This window comes from Pyrus communis, chromosome 7 (genome assembly GCF_041283825.1).
Source record: "Pyrus communis isolate YQ-2024b chromosome 7, ASM4128382v1, whole genome shotgun sequence".
In the NCBI taxonomy this organism is placed as follows: domain Eukaryota; kingdom Viridiplantae; phylum Streptophyta; class Magnoliopsida; order Rosales; family Rosaceae; genus Pyrus; species Pyrus communis.
This window is the reverse complement of record NC_142571.1, coordinates 19,320,732-19,332,977: the sequence shown is the minus strand read 5'-3', so window position 1 is coordinate 19,332,977 and position 12,246 is coordinate 19,320,732. Positions and strand designations below refer to the sequence as shown.

The 12,246-nt window shown below is 38.9% G+C and overlaps 1 protein-coding gene and 1 pseudogene across 1 annotated transcript; both read left to right on the top strand.

Moving 5' to 3' along the window:
* The first annotated feature begins 3,277 nt into the window (after window positions 1-3,277).
* Window positions 3,278-6,768, top strand: LOC137735013 (phosphomannomutase). Its single transcript, XM_068474366.2, has 12 exons — window positions 3,278-3,418; window positions 3,716-3,795; window positions 3,968-4,012; window positions 4,104-4,170; window positions 4,547-4,623; window positions 5,287-5,322; window positions 5,470-5,525; window positions 5,603-5,702; window positions 5,813-5,908; window positions 6,051-6,140; window positions 6,323-6,374; window positions 6,466-6,768. The coding sequence occupies exons 2-12, from the start codon at window positions 3,727-3,729 to the stop codon at window positions 6,519-6,521; spliced, it is 744 nt and encodes a 247-aa protein (XP_068330467.2). The 5' UTR covers window positions 3,278-3,418; window positions 3,716-3,726; the 3' UTR covers window positions 6,522-6,768.
* A 3,093-nt stretch (window positions 6,769-9,861) lies between these two features.
* Window positions 9,862-11,016, top strand: LOC148695851 (uncharacterized; annotated as a pseudogene).
* Window positions 11,017-12,246: the final 1,230 nt, after the last annotated feature.

Here is a 12,246-nt window from a genome sequence, read left to right as displayed (position 1 = left end):
CTTAGGTTTAAGTTCTGGATAAAGAATCCAGCACTTCTCTTTTATGTGTCCAATACCTGTACGACCTATCTTCACACAGTGAGAACACTTTAAGTCTGGTCGTTTTCCCTTGTATGGTCTGGAGAAGGTGAAGGCTCTTGCTTCTGATGGCCTAAAATTTGATTCTCCAACGACCATGTCTGCGTTCATGACCTTCTTTCTTACTTCTTCACGTTGAATAACGTTGCAGACCATCTGTAAAGTGGGAAGTTCAGGTGTCATTAAGAGATGGCTTCTAAGGTCTTCATAATCTGGTCCAATGCTGACAAGCAACTGGAACACTTTGTCTTCTTCAGCACGCTTTAAAAGAATGGTTGTGTCCGTGGTATGAGGTCTGTAGAGGTCCAATTCATTCCATTTGGCCTTCAAGTTGCCAAGATGTTGAACAAAAGAGAGATTTCCCTGTTGTAATTCCGTAAGATCTTTCTTCAGCTGAAAGACTCGCGCAGCATTGTTTAGATCTCCATACATGTCTCGTACGGAATTCCAAAGTTGGTGAGATGATACTGAGTAGTTGAAAATCTCAGCCATCTTTGGTTCCATAGAGTTTAACAGCCAAGACATGATAAGTTGATCTTGGGATACCCATGCTGCATAATCCGGTGCAGTTGTTTCGGGGATGATGTCATCCTTTTGAATGAATGGGAGCTTTCCACGTCCTCCAAGAGCGAGAGAAATAGCTCGTGACGAGGGCAGGTAGTTGAATTCGTTTAGAAGCACAGAGCTCAAACGTTGAATTGGATTGGTATCCATGGTTTCGTTTTTTGAAGTTTTTTCTGCTGGTATGGCCATAATGGCTCAACTGGTTTGGATTTGGTGGGTTTTTCGGAAGAACACAGAAGCAGGTCCAAGAGGAATCACTGCTCTGATACCATGTAGACAATTTTATGTATATATCATGTATAAAATAGTTTACAAGATCAACCATAAATAGGAGAGGAATACAAGAAAGAAAGTGGAGGAATGGTGCGGACAGGGATGGCAGCTCAGCAAGCATGAGTGAAGACCTGACCTCCACTATCTCTAACTTAAACTAATACCTAGCTTTACATGATGAGGGAATATTGCTCTTAAATAAGCCTAAAGTAAACAAACAAGCAGCTAACCCTAGCCGAAAGTAAGATGACAATGAGTTGTTATCCATCACCAACTAAACAATGACAACTAGACAAACCCTACCACCAATAATAATAGATACTTCAATAGAAACTACCAGAACTATTCAATTCTAGCGTCTATAGCTTTAGCATTAGTTGGTACAAGAGACATTCTTTCGAAGAGGGAGATGAAATCGTTGAGGCTCTTATTTATTCCTCCTCTTGTTGTGCCCTTTTAGACTGCTAATTGCAGACGATCCAATCCCATACATCTTCCCTGCAAAAGCATGTGTGCCAGACTTTAAAATCAAATTTTTAGAACAAAAGAAACTTAAAGATCATACTCATTAGCGGAATAAATGGTGCACAAAGGGATTTAAAATCATGAAATATGTGCATCTTTGGGAGATTTTATGTGAGCGCGCAACTAAAACTGGCATCACTATCAATGGTGCACAAAGAGTGGCGGAAAATCGTAAAGGGAAGCAATCACAAGTTCACAACACAACATGTACGAAGTAATCTGTCCACATATTGGGAAACTTTAAACAGTTTGAGTTGTTAGTTTTCGATTGTATTTGTTAAGGGGAGATGGATGTCAACTAAGCAATGCTCCGTAAAACTTAAAAGGTTTGTTCGTTGTATTGAATACAATGGTTTCGCTTGGCGAGAAAGACTTCATTTCTCTTTGATTTCCTTCACAGGCAAAGGTGCTTAAAACTTTTACAAAAAGCCTAAGCTACGCAAATTCAGTGGCTCATCCACTGTAATTTGCCGATACAGAAATGTTAAGGTAAGGAAATGAAAACTACCTTCCACCCAAATTGGAGGAGCACCAGTGGCATTAGGACAACGGGAAAAGACAAAGCAATATCTTCACAGTTTTCTGCACAAGCACAAATCAAAAGTACCAAGAAAATTGAACCCGCCAAACCCGAATGAAAAGATCGTCAACAAATGTATTCCACATGTAGAGAATACCTCTCCTTGGAAAATACCACCTTTTCGCGATGGGATTTCAAAGAATCCAGCGGTGGCTAGCCGTCTGACCGCGCCACATTAGTTCCATCAAAGCCGCCGCATGCGGCGTAGTGACCGATTGATTTCTTCAAAACAGAGCTTCATATCCATGTGTTTATCAGCACAGCCAGAGTGTACCCAAAACCCCTGAAGATTATTCTTTTTTGGAGTGTAGTACACGTGTGAAAATGTCAGTATGCCCATTTTCTCTGACATAGTAACACACAGAGATTTTTCTCGGACATAAACGGAGATAGAGAAAGATTTGTGCACCCACCGAGATGGAGAACTACAAGGTGTGCCAAATTACAGAGAGTGTCGGGAAGATGCCCCTGAAGCCGTTCAATCGAGGGGGAAAGCTCTTTGATAGATGTCCCATTTTGCATTCATTTCTGCACCTTTTGCACACATCTCGAACTAGTTCCACAACCTATCGCAATTCGCAACCCCACACAAATAAAAGTTAAGGGAAACGTTATTTCTACGTATAAATACAAAATACAACTCTTACAAAAGTTTTCCACTACATTAAATCATACGAGTAATAATTGGATATTCAACTTATCAAGTCGTTATTTATGATTATTAAACTTAAGAGTCAAGGTTTTCGGTTAATATAAGTGATAAAACTATAATGTTAGTGACAACTGAAGCATAATTTTTTGATACAATTATATTTATATCTAAGGGGATAAAGAATTGAGCAGCCACACAATATGTCAATCACTTATTAGGTATTGACCTCAACATATCCATGTGAATCGAACTTGAAATGTATCACTTACAAGTAGACCTGTAAACAGGTCGGTTTATTAGATGTGGGTTAGTTTCAACCTAACTCGTTAAGATAACGGAACACTCAAACACAATTTGTTAAGCTAATCGGTTAGCTAAATCCAACCCATTAACGGTGCTAGCAGATATCGCAAGTAGATCCAAAATGACCTGTTATTTAACATGTAATTAACGAATTCATTCGTTAACGATACATGATCAGTTAATCAGTCCCACCAACTGTTAATTTTAACAGGTGAATTGAGTCGGGTTAACGAGTTTTGGTATAAATTGGCACAGAAGTTGACTAAATAAAAGGGAGTAATATTGTGCTGGGACCCTTTAGATCGCCTTGTAGAATCCAAATAACTGCTCAAGTTCGCCACTGAAAAAGATCTGCTTCACAATTCTCTGCTCCTCAAACTTCCATTTCATTTCACAGCTCTCATTCTTTAACCTGCACTTTCTCTCATTCATCCATTTACAAGGTACATCCTCTTTTTTCGTTTTCTTCTCATTTGGTAATTTACTTTTCTTTTGCCAGTTTCCGTTGATTAGTGCTTCATCATCTGAAAACCTCATTGCCCTTAGATCTTGAAGTTTTCTTCTTTCTTGGGTGCACATAATTTTGACCCCATTTTCAGTCTCTAATCACCTTTTGGTTCTGTTGCTTACAATATAGGCCATCCAATCAATTTTTTTTTTTTAATTACTGTAATTAAATAATTATTGGGTTTTGGATCTTAATCCTTTTTAACATCTGGGTAAGTGTTATTGTGTACTAGATTGAGTGTAAATGGCTGTTAGGAGGCCTGGTGTGATTGCCTTGTTTGACGTTGATGATACTCTCACAGCTCCAAGAAAGGTATGAATCTCTGATTTATACTGTTCCTCTTAAATCACTGTTTATTTTTCAGTTAGATTATGGACTAGTTGATCATATGGGTTATCGATTTGAAGGACACGATGTTTTAGATTTCTTAATCGGCTTACGTGCATAAAGTTTTCTGATTGAATGTGTTTCGCTTGAATCCCAGGATGTTACTCCAGAAATGTTGGAGTTGATGAGAGAACTTAGGAAGGTACTTAACCCATCAGCCCAAAAGTGTATATCTGTATTGAGGATGGTTTGTTAGTTTCTTGTGAATGATCAATTGCCTTACTGAAGTGCAGGTTGTTACAGTAGGCATTGTGGGAGGATCTGACCTTTCAAAGATAACGGAGCAGCTTGGCAAAACAGGTGTATATTTTTTCCTTGTAGGTGGTATAAAAATTAAACTAGAAATGTATTGAACATTTAATTCTGCATATGACACATCAATTCCAAGCTTCAGTTGCTGGAGCTCAAGTTTGGATATTTACTCATCGTATATATCGTTAATTAATATTTGTTCCTAGGATGCAATTGAAACTGTTTTGTTGCATCTGTTATAGGCCATTTAGATTGTCTTAATAACACAATATGCTAGGTTGGCGCCTTGTTCCTTTTCCTTCAACTCTTATCCTCCAATGTTAGTTCTCAAGGGACATTGTGGACACATCTATAGCTGTCTATTATACTATTTTTGAAAATCTTTTCTTGACCATGCGTATTAAATGCGTCTTTGTCTTTGCAGTTATGGATGACTATGATTATGTATTTTCTGAGAATGGTCTTGTTGCTCACAAAGATAGGACGCTGATTGGCACCCAGGTATAATACAGCTTAGTGTGATAATGAAACATGTTTTCACATTCATAATGTCAGTCTCCTGACTAAAAGTGAGGTTTGAATTGATTGTGTGAAAGTGATGTTTGAATTAATCATGTCAAAGTGATGTTCTGTACAAGTAAATTTATGTTCTTTTTCTGGCCTAGTGTTTGGCTGAAATAGTAAGCAAAGCTAAATTTCTAATGATCTGATACCCAGAATTTGAGCAAGGTATATATATCAGTAAAGATATAAATCTTCTCCTGAAGAACAAAGAAAAACTGGATAATCAAGATAAATATTTCCATGTTACAATCTTGTTTTGTGGTATCTTTTAGGGGGATCGGTCTTTTATTTTTTAAGAAATTATTTGTGGCTAAAGAAAGTACTTTCATCTTAGAACAAAGTAGTTCTCTGCCCTCAGATTTCTTCTGATCCATATAAATGTTTCACCTCATTGTCCTCTATTACAGTTCGAACGTCTTGAACACACTATACCTGAGTTAAAATCACTTTTTCTGGGTCGGAGTGTAGGTGCCAGATAGGCATCATTTGTTTCTGATAGGATTTGTGACAGAGTTGCATTTCTTGTCCTTTTTTCCCGCGTACATTTATTTCTTTCAATAATAACTCCAAACTGATGCGTTTTGTGTTTTTATTCTGTAGAGCTTGAAGACATATCTTGGAGAAGACAAACTCAAGGTAAAGCCCATGCTCTGTTGTATGCTATGACTCTCAAATTCCTTATTTGGAAGATATCTTAGACAGTAAAGCTAAACATACACAAAGCACCCAGAAACTTAATTACGTTGTTCTTGAGATTGATCTGATTGGCATACAATTGTACAGGAATTTATCAATTTTACGCTTCATTATATCGCAGACTTGGACATACCAATAAAGAGGTTAGTGGAGTGGAAGTCCTTGTTAAATCTTAAGCTATTGACTGTAAACTTATACTTTCATTTTAACTAAACTGCAGGGGTACATTTATAGAGTTCCGAAATGGGATGCTTAATGTATCACCAATTGGGCGAAACTGTAGCCAAGAAGAAAGGGATGAATTTGAAAGATATGACAAGGTTAGATACCTTACACCATAAAATTAAATTGTGAGTTTATATTTATTATAAGTGATATCAATATTCTTTTTTGCTTGTGTACAAATTGAAAGACGAAATTTCATTTGCAGGTTCAGAACATACGCCCAAAAATGGTTTCTGTCCTCCGTGAAAAGTTTGGTCACCTTAACTTGACGTTTTCCATAGGAGGGCAGATAAGCTTTGATGTAAGCGATAGTTGATATTCATGTTTGCTTTAATGCCTATTACATTTGTTTAGTTTTTGCCTGCCCATTCTTGGAATAGTCGAGTAAAAGGTGACTAGGACTTTTGAAATTGAACGCTGATGGTTTACACTGCTTGAACCAGGTTTTCCCGCAAGGTTGGGACAAGACATACTGCTTGAGATACCTAGGTGATTTTCAAGAAATCCATTTCTTTGGTGACAAAACTTACAAGGTTTGTCCATAATTTGATGGCTTAACCCTCTTCTTCCTACAACTTCCTTTTCTATGAATTCATGAGTAGTAGTCTGTTCATGTTTTATGTTTTACGTTTATTGTATTCGATGAAGTTTTCTGTTTTACATTTCAACCTTCTCATATTTGGGCCCTAAGACTTGTGAATATCCTTTTCCGCAGGGAGGAAATGACCATGAAATCTATGAATCTGAAAGAACCGTAGGTCATACAGGTAAGCTCTCGTCTCAGGTTTAAAGTTACTTATGGCCATATTTCGGACATATTTATGGAATATGTATATCTGATGCTCAACCCTTTTGCAGTTACGAGCCCTGAAGATACAATCAAGCAGTGCACTGCTCTCTTCCTGAACCCTTGAGTTCGAACCATCCCCATGAATTTCCGGTTATATGCCATTTTTCGAACAAGAAAAAAAAGTTAAATGCCATTTGTAATTCTATATTTGAGAATAAATGCTTAAGCAGAAATCTGTAATATGTAACACCATTTATAGACGTAAATATCTTGGTTGAGAAATTTCATATTTGCATTGTATTTTTTGTCATCACACTGATTCCTACAAATATAAATTTATATACTGAAAGGAATCCTTCACTTCCTTTTCACATTGCTTCTGCTACTTGTGTTTTATAATAGTTGGTGTAGCAATAAGTTATCAAATTATTCAATTTATAGTTTTTTTTTTTTGGCTTTTTAGACAAAATGGTCCTTGAGATTTCAAATCAATAGAAGTGGTCCCTGAGATTGTCCACCATCCATCACTTTGGTCATTCCATTAAAAACTCCGTTAAGTGTCCTGGAGCTCTTGGCCGGAAGTTTAGACAATTTTTAAAGCTTCGTAACTCAATTGTTTTTTAACCAAATTCGACCCATAATATTACAAAATGAAGATAGGAAAGTGTAGAATAAGATTATACCTATTTGGAAGTCCAATGGTTGCCGGAGATGGTTGGAAAACAGCCTCAAAGTTGACTGGTTCGAGGAAAAACTCGTCGGAAACTGGTTTAACTTTAAACACTCACAACTTCTTCAATACTCAACGAAATTAAGTGATTCAAAAATGAAAATCATACTTCTCGATGAGATGAAAAGAATAGTACCCTTTTTACGGCTAACTCGCTGTGTTTTGGCCGAAAAACGGCTCGAAAGTGGCTAACTTGGGACCAAGACAACCACTTTCGAGCCGTTTTCCGGCCAAACCACGGCGAGTTAGCCATTGAAAAAGGTACCATTATCTTCATCTCATCGAGAAGTATGATTTTCCTATTTGAATCACTTGATTTCGTTGAATATTGAAGAAGTTATGAACATTTAAAGTTTACCCAGTTTCTGGTAAGTTTTCCAGTTTTCCCTTGGACCAGTCAACTTTGAGGCTATTTTCCGACCATCTCCGGTAAACATTAGGCTTCCAAATAGGTATAATCTAATTCTACACTTTCGTATCTTCATTTGATATATTATGGGTCGAATTTGGTTAACAAACGATTGAGTTACGAAGCTTTGAAAATTGCCTAAACTTCTGGCCAAGAGCTCCGGGACACTTAACAGAGTTATTAACGGAATGACCAAAATGATGGATGGTGGACAATCTCAAAGACCACTTCTATTGATTTGAAATCTCAAGGACCAAAGTGAGGAGTTATGCAAATTTCAGGGACCATTTTGGCTATAAAGCCTTATTTTTTTAACAAACGATATTATTGCACTAAAGGGGAGGGAGGTGGGCGTAGCCTCACAATAGGCTCGCAATATTGTGGTTCAAATTCGTATTTGGCGAGAATCGAATCTAAGACCTCTCACTTACAAGTGAAGAAAAATACCACTAAACCGTAGTACTAAGTCGCATTCAAGTTAAATGTATACATTGCACAATGTCCTTAATCTAGATTTAGATTAGTAATATTGTTGGGTCTAAATCCTCCCCTTCCCTTTAATTAAAAATATATTAGTAATATGGGTTTTAATAAATACACTTGGATTATCAGAAGGGAGCCTATATAGGTGTTGATGCAGAGACAATTTGGAGCTTGCATTTATTTCTGATTTGTGGGAAATTTTGAAGTTGGATTAATAATACAAATGGTATCAACATTGTAACATGTCAAGCATAAATTTTAACAAAAGATTTATAGCTTAAGTGGTTAAGAACATATGTGGTGTTTCACCTTCCTCGTACCCTTTTGTAACAAATTTCTATTCCGTAGAAAAATATTAAAATAAGTGCGACAATAAGGCACATCGAAATGACTAAAATATTATACTTACTTTAGATCGAATCTTCCTCTAATTATGTAAATCAAATTAATTAAAATACCCCTTGAATATAAAAAAACAAAGTGCAATAAAAACTTGAGAAAATGAACCAAATACCCTAAAAAAAGTTTCATTTAATCATCAGGACATGAAATTTTTATAATTTCCAAAATACCATCAGAACCATCAAATTACCAAACAGAAATATAAAGTTAAAATCTTCCCCACACTAAAAAAAGTGGTATAAAAAGAAAAATAAAAAAAGTGTGGAGCCAAAAATAATCAAGAGGCGACATGTAGATTTTTGGGCAAAACAGACAAAATTACCCTTGAGGAGCACCGAAATTCCTATGTGCGAGTAGTGGACAAACATCCAACAATCAAGTCAAAAGTGCTCAAATAGGTATTTATTTTTAAACATATTTCATCCATCCTCATTAAGTCATCTCCACAAGGTAACCCCAAAAACATTTCTTTTAAATTATGTTAATTGGCTAATTAATGGATTTATTACATAATTATCTATTAATGGCCAAGTAAACCACCAATTACACCCAATACACAAAAGGCCGGTCACCTTCTCTCCCAAAGGGACCGGCCATGCACTAAATATTCAACCTCACTTCCTCTAAAAACCTAGGTCTTGACTCTTGCTAAACACTCAAAATTTCCCCAAACACTTTTCTCTCAAAATTCTAACTTTGGCATCAAAAGTTCTTTGGCCAAAGGCGCCCCCCCCCCCCCCCAAAATTCATCGTGGGCTCACTGGGAAAGGAATCATGGGAGTCCGCCCGAATAAAGGGAAAGTCATATCAAGGAGTCTTTTCGATTAGTTATATATAAGATCGTGAAATCACCTCCGGAATAGTCATGGGGTGTTATTTGTTTTGTAGGTGCAATTTTGTCCAAGATCAAGGAGGAAGAAATTTGCATCCACAAATTGGTGCTTTCATTGAGAGTTGAGTCCCACACTCGTAGAAGACTCTCGCATCAAAGGTTTTTCTATTTTCTTGTCCATTTGTAGATTTTTCGTACGTTTTTATTATTAGAAATTTTTATTTGCAAAAATTCTTTGATAAAACGTAAAAGAGAAGTATAATGGCTAGAAATTTAGAAAATTCAACAAGTGAAAATTCCAATATTCAAGAGATGGGACCATTACGATCCATGAGGCTAAATGTGACAATAAGTGGAGCGGCACCACCACCACTAGAACCATCGCGGTGGCCACCTGTGGCAAGGTCCATGGTGTCACCACCACGGCCCGAGCCGTGCCACCATCCAAGGCTCACGACACCAAAGCCACGACTTTAGCCATGTCACTCCAAGCCCAACGTGAGCCCAACACGTTGCCAAGCCGAGCCCTAGCCTCGCACCTATGTGCATCACCCATCGAGTAGCCCACTCTCGTGGCCCAGCCTGCTCCTACTGAGCAGCCCACTCTCATGGCCAAGCCTATTTCCACAGCCCAGCCTGCTCCCGTGGCCCAGCCTGATCCTGTGGCCCAATCTGATCCCGTGGCTTTCCAAGCAGCCCAAATCAATCTAAGATTAGTTCAACCGTCTCGGCTCCAAATTTCCGGACCGACGATTGAACTAGGAGCATTTTCACCATATTTTTCTGTTGATTTGACATTTCCTAACTCAAATCTCGCGCCCAGAGTCTACCACACTTCCATTGCTCAAGGAGACGCATTCCTTCCAAGCTATTCTAACCCAAATAAAGAACAACACTTGTCTCGACAAGTCATAGAGTTGACGAGCGCCATTGCACAGCAGACGACCTTGGTGAACCAGCTCTTGCAACGCACTGAGATGCAACGTGCCCCGGACGAGGTGTCCCAAAGTAGGACAAGGGTAAACAAAGAACCTCTCCAGCAACGTCCTGGCAAGTAGCCACTTGACCAACCACGAACCGAATGTTCGGGCAGTGTACACTCCCGATTGGGTCTCTGAGATAGCGTATACTCTCATTTTAACACGAAGAGGAGCGTGCACTCTTGACTAGGCTCACGGATAAGCGTACATTCACGGTTGGGTTCACACTTCGATAGTCAACATGAGCAACCTTCCAAGAAAAATGTTCATTCTCGGCTAAGCCAGCAAGAAGCATCATCTACCTCACATCGCAGTAGGCAGCACGATGGATAGAGAGAACCATTCACTCAATTCTGCTCAAGTTCAACCGGTAGCCTACGAAGAACTCCCTCGCCTGCTAGGAATGCACTACACGTACCTTATCCACGGCATAGATAAACCAAACACATGGAAGAGCAGTTTAGACCAGCAAGTCACGGCTAGGGGCAACCGATAGCTCCTCTACCCCAATAAAGGCAAATTCAGGAAGAAGTAGAGAGACTTTTGACCAAGCAATTGCGTAATTTCCAACGCAACGAGGTCGCCGATGAGGCACTACGATGAAACATGACCAACATAAGCATGTCACCCTTCACAGACGAGATCGAGTAGGCAGAGCCTCCACGCGAGTTCAGCATGCCACATTTCACATCTTTCAAATAGGATGAAAACCCGGAGAGACACTTAGGGGGCGTTTGTTTGCCCTCACTAACTTGGACTGGACTGGACTGGACTAGCTATTAGTCCAATACTGTGTTTGTTCCATGCTGGGACTAACATTAATGAGACTAAAGGGGACTAGCATGGACAAAACCCTTCACTAAGAGGTCTTAGTGAGACCCCCCAATAACCATGGGACTAGCTAAGACTATCCTCTATTTCTCGTCCTTGTCATGCTCAACGCCCACTCCCGACAGACTCCTCGTCATCGCCGGTCACCTAGATCAATCATTAACTTCCCAACTCTCTTTTAGATCCATTTCACAACCAACTTTTATATAAAATATACCAAATTGAAGCTGGGAGTGACAAGATTACAATTTTACTTGAATCGAGGCCAAATTGTGGTCGAATGTGGCCGGAAAATGGCCTAGAAGTCTCAGCCTGTTTGGGCTTCTTCAAATCCATGACAAATTCGAGCATGCAAAGCTAAGATCTCGGTCCAGGGATGGTGATGAATTTTTTGGCGGTGATAACTTCATCCAATTTAATGAGGGTTGGCCAAAAAACACATCGGGAAACCTGCAACTCGTCGGGAAAATTGGAGCCGTGAGGTTCCGTTCGAACAACACATAGCTAGAGAGGGAGGGAGGACAGTGAAATAGATTCTGGAATCAATAAGGAGTTTGACCAAGAATGAGAAAGAGACATGAATTGAGAGGTCTGAGAGGAAAAAAAGAGGGAGAGGGTGGGACGATGAGAGAAGAGGAAAAGAGTGGGACGGAAATGGTAGGAAAAGATGGAGAAAAAGATAAGATCATAATAAAATATTAATAATTTATATATTAAATAAAATAATATTAGAATTTGTTATTATCCAGCTTCTTAGTCTAATACTACACTAAACGCTTCACTAAGTTAGTCCAGTTTAGTCTAGTCTAAGCCAGTCCAGCTTAGTCCTTGAAGCTAATCCAGTCCGAGATAGTCCGGCGCAACAAACGCCCCCTTAAAGCATTACCGAAGCGCAATGATCCTCTATTAAAACAACGACGATCTCATGTGCAATATATTCGCCACCACTCTACAAAGCGAGGCGCAAGATTGGTTCTACACCCTGCCGCCACAATCTATCCGGAGTTTCGACGAACTTTCTTTGGTTTTCACCAAAGAATATTCATCCTATCACTCAATCAAAAAGAAGTTAGACCATTTGTTCAACGTCAAGAAAAACCTAAAAGAGTTGCTTCGTGACTATGTGAAGAGGTTCAAAGCAGAGAAGGCAAGGAACCTTCCAAAAAGGCCTTCCAGCAGACC

Excerpts from the sequence above, each read along its gene's own strand:
- LOC137735013 (XM_068474366.2), top strand. The coding sequence starts at position 3,727 with ATGGCTGTTAGGAGGCCTGGTGTGATTGCCTTGTTTGACGTTGATGAT. Across the intron at positions 5,909-6,050 it reads GAGGGCAGATAAGCTTTGAT|GTTTTCCCGCAAGGTTGGGA; the intron begins GTAAGCGATAGT and ends TGCTTGAACCAG. Across the intron at positions 6,375-6,465 it reads AAGAACCGTAGGTCATACAG|TTACGAGCCCTGAAGATACA; the intron begins GTAAGCTCTCGT and ends ACCCTTTTGCAG.